Below are 14,753 nucleotides of genomic sequence, written 5' to 3'. Positions count from 1 at the left end.
AGCATTTTAGTAAAATAATATAGATGTATAATATAGATGGAAAAATAATCATATATTCAAGATGGAAAATAGTATTTAATAAATTTATAAATCGCTCCTTTTGAAAAGTTTTTTTTTGCTCTTGACGGTTTTTTTTGTCTTTTAAAAAATATTTTAAAAATTTATATTATAATACTAATTAACTTTTTACAAATTAATCAGAAAATTATTTTCATTAATAATAATAGCTCTACAACATATTTACATATTTAAAATTTATAGATATTATTTTATCTCAACTTTATTTAATAATTATTTATGAGTGAGAATATATTTTGCCCAAGCATTAGTAAAATTATCTTTGGATTTACTTATTTTTAGTCATATTTTATATTCATCTAATATAGATGTATGTTTTAGTTCTGTTTTGAGTTTGGTTATATTATTTGTAAGCTAAAGGATGGGAGGACAGAGGCCAATAATTATTAATCAGAACATTTTACAAAATAAATATTAATAAAATATTATTTATCACAACATTGTATAAAATAATTTTAAAATTAATTATTAAAGTAACATAGCTTTTCCTATACTTACCAAACCCCAGAAAACTTTATTTCACCAGCCGTTACTACGTTTAGGACTTTTGTATTATAATTCGGCGAGAAAAACGTAGGGAATTGAAAATGTTACAAAATGATAAATTCTCATGCAACGAAACGGTTACAAGATGAAAGTTTGTCGTAAGCACGAAGGGCGATGAAAACATTGACAATGCACGTGGCACTGACACCTCCAGCTGCTGCCACGTCGAATATTATGACAGTCATCACAGTGTGCTGTTGCTGCAGATCTAGATGTCCCCCACTTTTTATTTTTTAGTATTAAATTATACTCGTAAAATTTATTTACTAAATACACTCAAAAACAAGCACCTATTCACCCTCCAGCTTTTATCTCTGCATACGTACAAACATCCCACCTTCGAAGCTCAAGCTTATCTCTTTGCAATGGGGGTGGTCTCTAGAAACATTTTTTTTTCTTATATGATCTGTATTTAATTATTTGATATGTTCTTCGATTGATTTTGTATGTTTTTTAATGATGTCGCAGGAAGAAAAGAAGGTGGAGGAACAAAAAGTAGAGGAAAAGAAGGTAGAAGAAAAGCCAAAGAAATTAGTAGATGAAGGGGAGAAGAAAGAAGAAGCAAAAGAGGAGAAAGAGAAATCTAACACAAATGAGGCAAAAGTTGAGGAAGCACCAAAAGAGCCACCGCCGCCTCCACCACCTCAAGAAATTGTGCTTAGAGTTTACATGCATTGTGAGGGATGTGCTCGAAAAGTTCGTAAATGTCTCAAGGGGTTTCAAGGTAACGATCATCCAATTTCTTAGTGATGCTTTACAATGGAATCATATTATGAATTCGAATGATTATATAATTTGTATCGAGATGAAAAGTTAGTGAGTACCTAGAAGATGCGAAGTTGGTCGTTTGTTGATCTAAATTTTGATTAATAAAAGAATGAAGTTGATTTGATAATTTGTACATGTAACAAAACATTAGAATGGTTTGATTTTGTGCAGGTGTTGAAGATGTGGTGACTGATTGTAAGACTCACAAGGTTGTGGTGAAAGGTGACAAGGCAGATCCACTCAAAGTTTTGGCTAGGGTTCAGTGTAAGAGTCACCGCCAAGTTGAGCTTCTTTCTCCGATTCCTCCACCGCCTGCAGAACCCAAAAAAGCCGAGGAAGAAGTCCCCAAACCGCCAGAGAAAAAAGAGGAGGTTATAAATTTTTTTAATTATAGTTTCTCTATTTTGTTGGTTCTTTCAATGTAGATGTAGGATATAAAATGATTGTTGTTGGGATTCCTTATGGGGTATACATATGTATTTGCAGCCTCAGGTCATAACAGTGGTTTTGAAAGTACACATGCATTGTGAAGCTTGTGCTCAGGAGATCAAGAAACGTATTGAACGAATGAAAGGTGATTATTATAAAATACTAATGATTCCTCTTGTGAGGTCTTAATAATTTTCTTTTCTTGAATCTTATATCATCTTATAAAGGGTTTCACCATTGCATATTCAATTACAAGTCCATTACAATCTGTATATTCTCTGACTTGGAATAAAAGGACCACTTCTTGATATTCCATTGATCTTTTTCTGTTTTTACTTTTTCCGGCCTATTAAGTCAATAATTGATCTTGATTGCTATCAATCATTGTCAGCTTACTGGTAATTAAGTTATTTATTCGATCTCTAGACTTGTTTAATACCATTTTACGTTGCCAACTCTCTATAATTGTTTTCGGTTAGTAAGTATATTTTGTGTGAGCTCTGCCATTCTACATTACCAATTACATTGTGAACTTAGTGTGTATATATATGATACCAGTGATTTTTCGATTAAATGGATTTTCTTTGGACTTCAATTCACAGGGGTTGAGATTGCAGACCCGGATCTAAAGGGCTCACAAGTGACAGTGAAAGGAGTATTTGACCCTCCAAACTTGGTTCAATATGTATACAAAAAAACCGGGAAGAATGCAGTTGTTATCAAGCAAGAACCAGAGGAAAAGAAAGAAGAGGTCAAGGGTGCTGAAGCTACAGAAGAGAAGAAAGATGGTGAGGGCGGTGACAAAGAAGGTAAGAAAGCCGAAGAGCCAGCTCAGGCAGCGCCAGAAGACGGCAAAGAGAAGAAAGAAGAAGGCGGGGAGAAAGAGGCAGCTAAGGCAGAGGAAGTGGCTGTGGCAGCAACAGGGGAAAATGAGAAGAAAAACGAAGTGATGGAGCTGGTCAAAAAGAACGAGTTTTTCTACTACTTCCCACCGCAGAATTACCAGAACAATCCTCCAAGGGTGGCGGACCCTTACCCTCCAGCACCGCAGATTTTCAGCGATGAGAACCCGAATGCATGCTCAGTTATGTGAGTTTGAAAGGTATAAAGAACAAATTTAGTAGATAATAGTAAAATAAAGAGTGAGCTTGTGAGTCTGTGAACATGGTCTGTAGTGTGGCCATGGAATGGTTAGCTCTACTTAAACATAAACTCTCTTTCTGATATCTCGTTATGCTCTACATGTGGCCCTGTCTTATAAATCTACAAACGGCTGTAGAATTTTTATGAGATTTGTACCTTTTTAAGTTACTATAATTGGTGTTGCATAGAATAATATATGATATACTGTTAGGTACTGGTACTTGGTTTTGGTTTTTGTTTTACTCTTGCAAGTAGCGATCTGCAAGGGTGTATATGCACGTTTACCTGCCATACCCGAGGTGGTTACTTTCATGCATTAAGGTAATTTCATGATTCTAGAAATTAAACAAGAACTTTGTTTTCTGAAACTATTTCCACAACGAAGTGCTATTAAGGTCTCATTCTGTCCTTAAAAACTGTTTGTTATTAAAAAATATCATTTTTTATAAAATAAATCGCCAAATCTATAATTTGATTTAGCTCAAAAGTTCTAGAGTTTTATATTTTACTCTATTTAGTATGACTCTATTGTTCCATATTTTACAGATCACATTCTTCCTGCCAAATACAACATACTTCCCAACCATTTCATTCATTGTGTATTTGGGGTGTACCAAAAACTAATTTACTGAAATGAATCGATCAAACTACGATCAAAGTATTTCATCCTTCCCGATCATATCATTTCCATCCTTCCCGACCATATCATTGTGTATTTATGGTGTACCAAAAACTAATTTTCGGGAATGAACCCATCTCTACCCCTTAGATTCTATCAGATTCTTCACATTCTGGTCATTCAATCGCTCATACATGTACTTAATATCCCGTAGTCAATTTTACCTCAATATTTTCGAGCACATGTCCTATTATCTAACAAAATTATGATTTCCGCGCATTTGCATTATCTATTGAATTTATAAATTAATACCTCATTAAATTGTATCAGAAGAGCTTCCTAAAATTTATTGAGAAGTGGACTGGCCTAGTCAATTAGAATTAGAAGATGACTCTCTGGGGCCATCCAGGGACCATGAATGGAGCTGCCTGGAAACCCAAACCATAGAAAGCCCGATAGTATATACATTCATAATAGTTTGTTTAAAATTGGTGGTATATCACGCAGTGGCGATGAGAACTTTTGGGGGGCCAAAGTGGCATGTTTTGGTACTTTAGTACACAATTGTATAACTGAATTAAGCAAGGAATCTTTCATATAATCTCCACTTGTTTTCTATATTACCTTTCTCGTAGATTTTTCACTTCTTAAAGTTTCTGAAAAGCCAAGAAGCACCAAACTCTCGTGTGTGTAAATACAATTTAAGAGTAATAAAACTGCTCTCTCTATCAAAAAGCATTCAAGAAAAAATCATTTGCAAAGTTAAGCCTAAAAAACATGGTAGGAACAAAATTGGCATGTCATATTTTGCGGGAAACAATGCTTGTGGTATGTATAATGGGAGTGGTTTCGAATGGGGCAAGTGTGGGAGTGAACTGGGGAACAATGACGAGCCATCAACTTCCACCGGCTCAGGTAGTTGAAATGTTGAAGGAGAATGGTATTGAGAAAGTTAAGCTTTTTGAGGCAGACCCGAAGATCATGGAAGCTTTGAGAGGCACACACATTCAAGTCATGTTGGCTCTTCCTAATTTCATGTTAATGCAGTTGAGTCAGGACTCCAGTGTTGCAGTTGCTTGGGTTGAAGAGAATGTCACAAATTATTTCTACCCAGGTGGAGTAGATATCAAGTTCAGTAACCAATTTTCCTTTTTTATTTTTTTCTTTCTTCATTTATAATGTTCGGTTCAAGAGAAAAAGTGTCTATACATTGCAAATATTTATCCGTTCTCTCTGCTTTGTGATTTTAGATTTTATGCATATTTCAATCCAAATTTTGCTTCTTCTTGAGCATATGTTATGTGCTCCATGTTTTGTTACCTTTTTAACACATGTAATGTAAGAAAGGTTGCCAGATATTTCATTAAGCTCTTGTACAAAAATCATATCCAGATGTTCTGTTGGTTGGTTTGGTACCCTTTTTAGCTAAATTATGCATTCATTGTTGATTTTTATGTAATCTATACATGGCTTGGCTTGTTATGCATCTTTATTGGTTTATCTTGCAGGTATGTCGCGGTTGGCAATGAACCTTTCCTTCAAACGTATAATGCAACATACCTACCATACACATTACCAGCCCTCAAGAATGTGCAGGAAGCCCTCAACCATGCCGGGTTTGGATCGCAGATAAAAGCAACAGTTCCCTTTAATGCTGACATCTATTACTCCCCGGAGTCAAATCCACTTCCTTCTGCTGGTGACTTCAGGCCAGAAATTCGTGATCTCACTATTGAAATAATCCAGTACTTATACGCGAATGATGCCCCTTTTACTGTTAATATATACCCATTTCTCAGTCTCTATGGCAACAATTATTTCCCCCTAGATTACGCCTTTTTTGATGGATTAAACAAGCCTGTCAGAGACGGGGAATATGTCTACAACAATGTGTTTGATGCCAATTTTGATACACTTGTCTGGTCTTTAAAGAAAGCTGGATATCCCGAGTTGAAGATCATAGTTGGAGAAGTGGGATGGCCAACTGATGGAGATAAGCACGCTAATGCAGACAGTGCAAAAAGATTCAACCAAGGATTGATCCAGCATGCCTTAAATGGAAATGGAACCCCTGCCCGAAAAGGTGTCATACATGTTTATCTCTTTAGCCTTGTCGATGAGGACACTAAGAGCATTGCTCCGGGCTTCTTTGAGAGGCATTGGGGCATATTTGAGTTTGATGGGAAGCCAAAATATGAATTAGACCTCTCGGGTGCTCAACAAAACAAAGGATTAGTACCCGTTGAAGGCGTTCGCTACATGCCTAAAAAATGGTGTGTTTTGAACCCTCGTGTCAAGGAACTGGATGATTTGGCTAGTAACGTTGATTATGCTTGTAGCCTCTCGGATTGCACTGCTCTGGGTTTTGGATCATCCTGCAATCATTTAAGCCGTAAACAGAACGCGTCTTATGCATTTAATATGTACTTCCAGTTTAAAAATCAGAATGGCTGGGACTGCGATTTTTCAGGATTGGCAACATTGACGGATGAAGATCCATCGGATGATAAGTGCAGGTTTCCGATAATGATTGCTCGTGGTTCATCGAAAATTTTGCTACACAGAAAGATATGGTACATACTATTAGCAATTCTTGAGGGAATTATAGTTTTTCTGCTGGTTGTATCCTAAGTGCCTACTTTAAGATGCCAAGGAACCTTCTTCATTGTGTAGTTTCTGTAGAACACTAACTTAAAACCCAGGATATAAATGGTAATTTTTATACGCTGATTTATACACGAATTATCCGGCACTTTTCCAATGCGGTCCCGGGGAGGGTACGTAGCTGCAAATTTTGAAGCTTTTAAGTGTACCATGCAATACCTGTAAAGCTGCGAAAAAACATATGCCCAATTATTAAGCACTTAAAGTAGTGTTCATTTTATCATTGCATATTTGTGTTGTACCAATTACCAAAGGTCCAAAACTGATTTACTGGAATGAAATACCCTGTCCAAGGCAAGACCAATGTTTTTCGGTGCAAACTTTCTATATTGCCGCGGGCCTCTGGCTCTTTGATTCTGTCATATTATTTACATTTGGTGTCGTTTAATCATTCATACATGTACATTTAGTGTCCCGGGTCAATTTTCACCTCGATATCTTCGAGCACTAGGGTCATTTTGTTTAAAAGATTAGGATCTCCGGACAATTATATTAATTTTTCAAAATTTTAAAAATTGTTCTCTCATTAAATTGTGTCACGATCATTATTCTTATTGGTTTCGATAAATAATAATACTTTTGCTAACATAAGAATGAAATCTCACAAGAATAAATTAAAATAATAATTGAAATATAAACCAGTACTCCCTCCGTCCCTCTCAATTCTTAACATTGGGGGACGGGGGCGTGGCACGCACTTTAATGCGCCTAAAAACATAATTCTATAATTTTTTTCTAAATTTTCTTTTTCTGAATAAAAATTTAATGTCTAAATTTTTATTCAGAAAAAGAAAATTTTAGAAAAAAGTTGCAGAACTATGTTTTATAAGCGCATTAAAATGCGTGTCAAGCAGTCAAAAAAAATGTTAAGAAATGAGAGGGACAGAGGGAGTATATTATACTCCTTCCGTCCCTCTCGGATGTATACGTTTGGATTGGACACTGAGATTAAGAAAAGTGTAGAAAGTAGTGTAAAGTAATGAGAAAGAGAAAGACTAAGTAAATGGAAGTAGTGGGTGGGTGAGATTTTTATATTATAAAAATTTACTATTTTAAGAAAGTTTTGAAATGTATAGAATTGAATAGAACATTATGAAAAAAAAAGTTTATAGAAATAGGAGGGATGGATAGAGTAGTTTTTTTCGTTTGCACACAAACATAATCCATGAGTAAAAGAAAGAATCGTGTAAGCCTGAGTGAGTTGGGCTTGCATCGCGTTAGTCGTTGCTAATGGAAGGTATATGTTGAGTACTTAAGCTAGGCCTATTTTGGTATAGAATAATGCAGCTGGACTTGCTCAGCATGGACTATCTTTGATTACTTTTTAACAATTAAATCAGGCTCTTTTTGATCAAGAGTTTATTAAAGAAAAGCCGGCTAATTCCCTGGCTGCTTTTTTTTCTTTTTCTAAAAAATATATTTTTAGCCAGGAAAAGAAGGGTGTGGGTGTGTTCCATTCGGGGAGGGAGGTGGAGTCAGCCACGCCTAAGTGATGAAATATGAATAACAAAGCTCTGCCTCCCTGGTTACCAGTTTTTGAAGAATTAGAGTCCAAAAAATTCAAAATGATGACTTAAAAAATGAAAATTTTAAGTTAGTTCGTATTTTAAATTTGGACGACTGCTGAAAAAATCTAGACAATAACCGGCCCAAATTTGGATAAGACCACCGTTGGATTTGCCATCATATCAGAGAGCTTCGTATAAATGATTGAGAAGTGAGCTAGCCTAGTCAATTACTGTAGAATTAGAAGATGGCTTTCTGGGGCTATCCAGTGACCAGGAGGGCGACTGCCCCCGGAAAGAATTATCTGGTATCTACGTAATATTTAGACACAATCAATATACTTATATAAAGGAGAAGCGAGGGGCGTGTATGTGGCGCCTCTCACATCGTTCCGTTCTATTTTTCTAATTTTATGAAATTTTTGGATGAAAAATATCAAAAATTAGAATTACCTTTTTTAATTTTGGATATATTAGAAGCAAGTTTCAGATTATTTATGGAATATAGTAGCTTGAAATTTTTTATCTGATTTTGTTTCCGATTATTTAATTATAGGAAAGAGTAGCACACAAATCTCTCTGCACCTATAAATATCCCTATAGATTATAGGGTTTTGGATTATATAAACACAACCTTCTCTCTCAATGCCACAACCCTACCTCTTTCTGGTGATAGTTCTCTTGCTCGATTTCTAACTAGATTCTTGCTCGATTTCTAACTAGATGGTGCCGTTCTTCTGTAACGATAGCTGAAAGCTGTTTATACAGTATTAGAAAAATAAAGGTTGTTGCAAGCAAAGGTAGTTATCGACCGCTACGTGGGAGTCGACAAATCCAAGCATGGGAAAAGAATATAATCTTGACATGATATTGATGGATGATATCAATAAATTAACTATTAGTGATGTATGTTTGTTGGTTATTCTTTTATGATATTTGTTTTGTTCATCGAACATGTTTGTTGTTGTTAATTTTTATATGAATTACTTTGTATACAGAAAAAATTATTCATCCATTATCTGTTTGCTCCGTTCAAACAACTTATAAGTGAAGGTTGATTAAAAAATAAAGGTGCTTACAAGCAAGGGTAGTTATAGACTATTATCTCGCGGATTTAAATTAGATGTTTTTGTGCACGATCAATTCAAAAAAATTGGAGGAAGGTGACGATGTAAGAATATGATTACTTTTCAAAAAAGCACAAATAAAATTAAGATTCGTCGTACTTTAAATTGTTAATTACGTGTGTAAATTTATTTTCATTTTTTCACCATAAATTATAGTCCAATTTTGCAATTTTATATATTATTATTGGTATTACATTAAGATTTTTACAATATAAAATCTATTTTATCATACAAATATTAATTTTGAATCATTAATATACTTTTTATAGACAGCCACAAAATTGTTTTATTCTAAAAAAATTAATATTAAATCATTAATATAATTTTTATAGGCCGCCGCAACGCGCGGCTTCTCAACTAGTATTTATATATATTGGATTGCGTAGATACCAGATAATTCTTTCCGGGTATCTACGCAATCCGATATATATAATATTTAGACATAATATTTTCATATATTTGTCAAATTTAAAAACTATTTTTAAAAATATGATCAAAAATTACATATGAGATTGTAATTTCCCAAGAACCCGACTTTCATTTTTATTGATCAATTTGTGTAAAAAATATTTGTAAAAAAGTTGAGAATTTTAGCTTTTTTTTCCGGAACTTCTGCTTATTTTTTAAACAGTTTACGGGGGTGTATTCGATTGGGATTTTAATGGATTGTTTTTTGTCTATGGATTTTAATGGATTGTATGATATTTTAATTTTGTGCGGATTCTTGATAAAATGTCGCAGAGTTGATAATATTTATGTACAATGCTTCAAAATCCCATTGATTTTGGTGGGATTTCAAAAAACTTAAAATACACTGAAGAATGCCACAAAATCCATCATTTTATGAAATGAAAAAAAAATCCATCAGCATTTGAATACCATCAGATTTTAATGGATTTTAAACAATCCCAATTGACTACCATCGGATTTTAAAGCATAATTTAAAATCCCAATCGAATACCACCAGATTTTGTAGCATAATTTGAAATCTCAATTGAATACCTCAAGATTTTAATGGATTTCAAACAATCCCAATCGAATACCCTCGGATTTCATGAATGCAAAAAAAAAAATGCTTTAAAATCTCAATTCAATACACCCCTCTTAATCACTTATAACTCTTAGAGGTTGTTTGATAAAACTGAATAAAAAATGATGAGTCATTAAATTTGCTGAATACACTGAATGAAGAATTAACCTGAATGAAAAATTTACTGAAAGAAATTTATTGTTTGATAACAATTATATTAAAATATCTGAATGACAATATATTTATCATTTTACCCTTATAATTCCAACATACATCATAAATCATCCAAAATTATAACAAATATAATTTTATTCAAAATTATAAAAAAAGTATAATCATATCCAAAATTATAAAAATTACAAAAATTTACTTATTACTTCTAATCCACTTTTTTACTTCAAAAAAAATGCTAGATATCCAAATAAGTGTTTTCAAATTTTTTTTCCTAATTTAATTGGTGATATAAAATCGGTTCTCTCGCACTAATAATAATGAGACCCCTTATGCACATTAATCAGCTAATTAAAAATGGTTATTTATCTGTCACTTAATTTGTAAAAAAGTTTGATGTACGGAACATCGCCTATAAGAAATGTTTTTAAAATTTATCAGAACGATCCATGGTTCAGAATAAAAAGAAAATGCAGGTGACTAGGTGAGGCATGTGGGGTACGAATGTATGACCGACTTTGTGCATCAAAATTCAAAAAACGCAAAGAAATGAACTACAGTATGAAGTCTAAAATAAAATAAAATTGTGACTTGTGCTTCGAGGAAAGCATAATTCAGAAGAACCCAATGTGTTCAATGGCCTTACTCCCTCCTGTTGAGTCACCAAAAAGAGTTATTTTCTTTTTAAACTCACCAAAATAACTTATTGTTAACGATGTGTATATAATAATTAATATTTTTTTCTAAATATCAAATTTTTATCATCTCCAATATGGTTCTTGCGATTAATAAAATCTATTATCTAAAATGAGAAAAATAAATATTGTTATGAATGTTCATAACACCCATCACAAGCTAATTTTTACTCAAATTAATTTTATTTCGTTTAATATTTTTCAAACAAATATATATTTAACATATAATTAATTATATTAGATATATATACGTGAAATAATTTGAGATAAATAAAATGAGAAATTTAAACGAAATGATTGACGATGATGGAATGTAAAACGCTATCTTCCTAGTAACATTTTAATATATAAAAAGAACTTCATAATAAAAAAATTAACAATAAACTATTTAACCTTTAATGGGGGTGCGTATTTCATAAAATGTGCCTCGGAAGCCCAAAACATATTAAAATGAAAAAACAAGAGGTCGGTCTCGCGCAGAAAGATTCACAATCTCGCTTCTTTGTCGGGCAAAACTCACATGCTATTCAAGTTATTTTTCATATGTTAAATATCTAAATTTATGTAAACTCTTTTTATATGTATTAAATACTTTTAAATATTTAATAATTTGTATTATAAAAAAAAAAAAAATCATAAAATGTTTCTTGAATTTCATATGATTCACGTTACCTTCAGATAGTTCATATTTTTATAACTTAATGAAAATGTCATAGATTTTAGTACATCTTCACCGAGTTGATCAAAAATGATGATCAGAGATCATATTTTACTTTCACCGTCAATCTAAGATATCTTTAAATCACTGAAATAATAAAATGTATTAAATAAATATCTTTAAATATGTGTTTGAAAAAAATAATCTTTTATAAAAATCTTATAAATTTGTATTAAAAGTTTGTGAATTTCTTATTTATTTATAGTTAAAATATAAAAACTAACCATAAAACTAAAATATCAAAATTGATTTAAAGGTTATTAACTATTAATCATAAACGATTCTGGCAAAAAAAATGAAATAAAATCATAAACGATTAATATCCGAAGAATGCGTTATCGTGAACGAGAGACAAAATTGTTTAAGATTGTAAAAGGGCTCCAGGTCCAGAAGAAAAAATAAAAAAGTAAATAAATAGGTCGGTACTCGGTAATGGTAAATTCAGAAAATATGTAGACCCCACGCACTGACACCACTTACACAAACTCATAGGAAGAAAGCAGTTCCAAAAAGGACAACATGGGGAGAGTAATTTAGGACAAGGGCGGTGATTAAGTCGACACGATTAAGGCCAGAATCTGATACTTTGGCTCCCGTCTTAAACTAACTCTGTTCACACTCTCTCTCTCTCGTGTCGTGTCCCTCTCCTCATATTTATTTATAAAGCAAGTACGAACCCCATTTTTCCAATACTACCACCCACTCTTTTTCACTTCATCTCATTTTCTTTGCACTTGCTCTACTCTATTCTACATAAATTTGTTTTTGTTTATCTCTTGTTCTTGTTCTCTTGACAAAGTAACAATGGAAGATCGTCTATGGACTTTCCTCACTTTCGTTCACACCCTAGCTGGCCCAGCCACCATGTTGTTGTATCCTCTGTAAGTGCTCTTCATCCTATAACCTAGTTTTCAATTTATTTTTTCGGATTTTCTGTTATGTTCATTAGGCATATTAATAACCGCTTTTTAGTTAGGTAATGAATTTATATTGACTCTAATCTCATTAATAATCTCGTTAATGACGATGATACTGTTAAAATAATTTATCGAAATAAAAAGTTGTTAGTGTGAGTCGACGCAAATCCAGAAGACCCTTATTTTTTTTATATAAATAATGACATGAAATTTGATGATTTTTTTTAGATATGCGTCGGTGATGGCAATAGAGAGCACCTCGAAGGTGGATGATGAGCAGTGGCTTGCATATTGGATCCTTTATTCCTTCCTCACTCTTGTTGAAATGCTCTTTCAACCCGTCTTGGACTGGTATGTGTATACATATCTTGCTAATTAACACACTCGCGCATCCGTTTTGTCTCTCTGTATGTGTATCTTATGTGTAAATGCTTGCTTATATTTTTTGAAATGAGAGATGTTATATGTCACAAATTGGATTTTGATTGAGCCACCGATTGCATATAAGAGGAGCCATTGAGCTCCTTCGGGATCCAGTTAGTCTGTAATTGAACTCGAGATGTGTTCTCAGTCAGTGAGCTCGTCGGATGTCTAATTTGTAGCTAACTGGATTGCAAATGGATTCCCTAATTTATGTGTCAGAGCAAATTGTAAATCTATTGTAGGAAATGCAGCATCCCTTTTAACTGAATTCTTCCTATTTCCACAAGCAAATTCAGCTACATTAAGTAGTTGTTTGGTTAACATTCAAATATGTAGGAAGTTGAAACTCTCCGGAAGATATTCGATGAAGTTACTTTGTTGACATTAATTTGGGAAATAAATTCCTGGAAGTTTGAATACCCAAAGTTAAAACCTATGTACCAACCAAACACATATTTTAACTTCCCATTGTTGACCTAACAAGCAAGAATTTTAATAACATGTAAGTACATATTTATGCTTCCATCTAGTTTTTGTAGTAAGAAATGTTACCTGTGTCACATATTGGATCCTGAATGAGCACCCAAATCTATTTTTGAGGAATAATTAAAGCTCATTTAAAATAGTATTTGTATATAATTGGATCCAAAAGAGTTTCCAAAAACTGTAGGAGTCGGCAAACTCTTTCATGAGATGATCCCATTTAAAAGATACTAGCATTGTAAAATCTGAATTTATTTGAACTTGCAATGTTAATGTGCTTTAAATACCACAGGTTCCCGCTATGGTATGATGTGAAACTAGCATTCGTGGCATGGCTAGTGTTGCCTCAGTTCCGAGGGGCTGCTTTCATTTACGAGAAGTTTGTGAGAGAGCAACTATTCAAGAAATATGCAGGGGGAGCACTCCGTCACAGCCAGTATCCTAACACCTCTAAGCTCAAGAATAAATTTGCTGATTTCTTGACTCCTAACAAAGTGAGTGCTTTGAATTTACATGTATGAGTTTTGATTCTTACACAGTCTCACAACTTTCTTAATTGTTTTGTGTAGGAGGACCATCATTCATGAAGGGCTAATTGAAGATATTCAAGGATAGCGAGTCAAGGGGGGATGTCATGTATCTTTCCTTTCTGAAAAATGTGATTCCTCTTGTTTTTCCCTTTATCTGTGGACCTCTAATGTAACACTGAATGCCTAGTTTGTGAATCTTCTGTTTTTAGTTGTAATCAAATCTAAGCAACTTAATTGACTCAACTCGCTCCCTCTATGACTAAACCAAAAATCTCTTTAGTCTGTTGTAATTTGCAAACACACGTATTGACGCATAGGTTTGCTTGTTGCTAATATGTACAGTTGGGTAACTAGTGTTAGTACTTGCTTGAATGGGGTTTGATTTTGGCTCTAAGAAAAGCAAAGAACTGCAAACGATCACACCTGCGGCCCCTGCTGCGTGCTGCCTATAACGAACTAACCGGTTTGTCTAGTGTGTGCCTGTTGACACATGCTAAGTGCGAAAATATTTGTATTTAAATCATTTTGATCGGTGTGGTACTGTGGTTGGTGTATTTGCAAGGGGTCCATCATTATTAAGAGGTATGAGCCAATCAAAATGATCTAAACACAAAAATTTCTCCGTTTAACATGTGCCCATGAATACACCATAGAAAAACCATTAACAAAAATAACTCTGATCAGTGACAAATGTTTTGCTTGTATTCGAGTCTGGATGAGTATGTGACTCAAGAACGTGCTGCAACCTAGAGGTTAGCAAAAGAGTTTCCTGAGAGACACGTATCCACGAAGGGGTGATGCAGTGCCTTCATCTCCTGCAACTGGAGAGGTATATCAATGGTTGAAAATCTTTGGCCAACTTTTATCTTCCTTTTTCCCCCTCGAGCAAAGCCATCTAGGATATTTG

The 14,753-nt window shown here is 33.6% G+C and overlaps 3 protein-coding genes across 5 annotated transcripts; all 3 read left to right on the top strand.

Moving 5' to 3' along the window:
• The first annotated feature begins 888 nt into the window (after positions 1-888).
• On the top strand, positions 889-3,138 carry LOC108225460 (heavy metal-associated isoprenylated plant protein 7-like). Of its 3 annotated transcripts, none has more exons than XM_017400326.2 (5): positions 889-995; positions 1,093-1,348; positions 1,564-1,763; positions 1,879-1,966; positions 2,424-3,138. In XM_017400326.2, exons 1-5 carry the CDS (start codon positions 990-992, stop codon positions 2,912-2,914), a joined length of 1,041 nt encoding a protein of 346 aa, XP_017255815.1. In that variant the 5' UTR covers positions 889-989; the 3' UTR covers positions 2,915-3,138. The 3 variants fall into 3 exon arrangements, with proteins under 3 accessions (XP_017255815.1, XP_017255814.1, XP_017255812.1); XM_017400325.2 differs by having other exon boundaries at positions 889-998; XM_017400323.2 differs by lacking the exon at positions 889-995 and having other exon boundaries at positions 1,005-1,348.
• A 1,090-nt stretch (positions 3,139-4,228) lies between these two features.
• LOC108225459 (glucan endo-1,3-beta-glucosidase 8-like) lies at positions 4,229-6,310 on the top strand. The gene is made up of 2 exons (XM_017400322.2): positions 4,229-4,713; positions 5,092-6,310. Exons 1-2 carry the CDS (start codon positions 4,361-4,363, stop codon positions 6,212-6,214), a joined length of 1,476 nt encoding a protein of 491 aa, XP_017255811.1. The 5' UTR covers positions 4,229-4,360; the 3' UTR covers positions 6,215-6,310.
• Positions 6,311-12,014: 5,704 nt separating this feature from the next.
• Positions 12,015-14,089, top strand: LOC108225273 (HVA22-like protein e). The gene is made up of 4 exons (XM_017400104.2): positions 12,015-12,374; positions 12,639-12,761; positions 13,609-13,810; positions 13,886-14,089. The coding sequence occupies exons 1-4, from the start codon at positions 12,298-12,300 to the stop codon at positions 13,901-13,903; spliced, it is 420 nt and encodes a 139-aa protein (XP_017255593.1). The 5' UTR covers positions 12,015-12,297; the 3' UTR covers positions 13,904-14,089.
• The last annotated feature ends 664 nt before the right edge of the window (positions 14,090-14,753 follow it).

Source organism: Daucus carota, chromosome 6 (genome assembly GCF_001625215.2).
Source record: "Daucus carota subsp. sativus chromosome 6, DH1 v3.0, whole genome shotgun sequence".
NCBI lineage: Eukaryota > Viridiplantae > Streptophyta > Magnoliopsida > Apiales > Apiaceae > Daucus > Daucus carota.
This window is presented reverse-complemented; position numbering and strand designations above follow the sequence as displayed.

Coding starts and splice junctions, on each gene's coding strand:
- LOC108225460 (XM_017400323.2), top strand. CDS start 1,081: ATGATGTCGCAGGAAGAAAAGAAGGTGGAGGAACAAAAAGTAGAGGAA. Junction 1,349..1,563: donor ATGTCTCAAGGGGTTTCAAG/GTAACGATCATC, acceptor GATTTTGTGCAG/GTGTTGAAGATGTGGTGACT. Junction 1,967..2,423: donor ACGTATTGAACGAATGAAAG/GTGATTATTATA, acceptor TTCAATTCACAG/GGGTTGAGATTGCAGACCCG.
- LOC108225459 (XM_017400322.2), top strand. CDS start 4,361: ATGGTAGGAACAAAATTGGCATGTCATATTTTGCGGGAAACAATGCTT. Junction 4,714..5,091: donor CCAGGTGGAGTAGATATCAA/GTTCAGTAACCA, acceptor TTTATCTTGCAG/GTATGTCGCGGTTGGCAATG.
- LOC108225273 (XM_017400104.2), top strand. CDS start 12,298: ATGGAAGATCGTCTATGGACTTTCCTCACTTTCGTTCACACCCTAGCT. Junction 12,375..12,638: donor ACCATGTTGTTGTATCCTCT/GTAAGTGCTCTT, acceptor GATTTTTTTTAG/ATATGCGTCGGTGATGGCAA. Junction 12,762..13,608: donor TTTCAACCCGTCTTGGACTG/GTATGTGTATAC, acceptor TAAATACCACAG/GTTCCCGCTATGGTATGATG.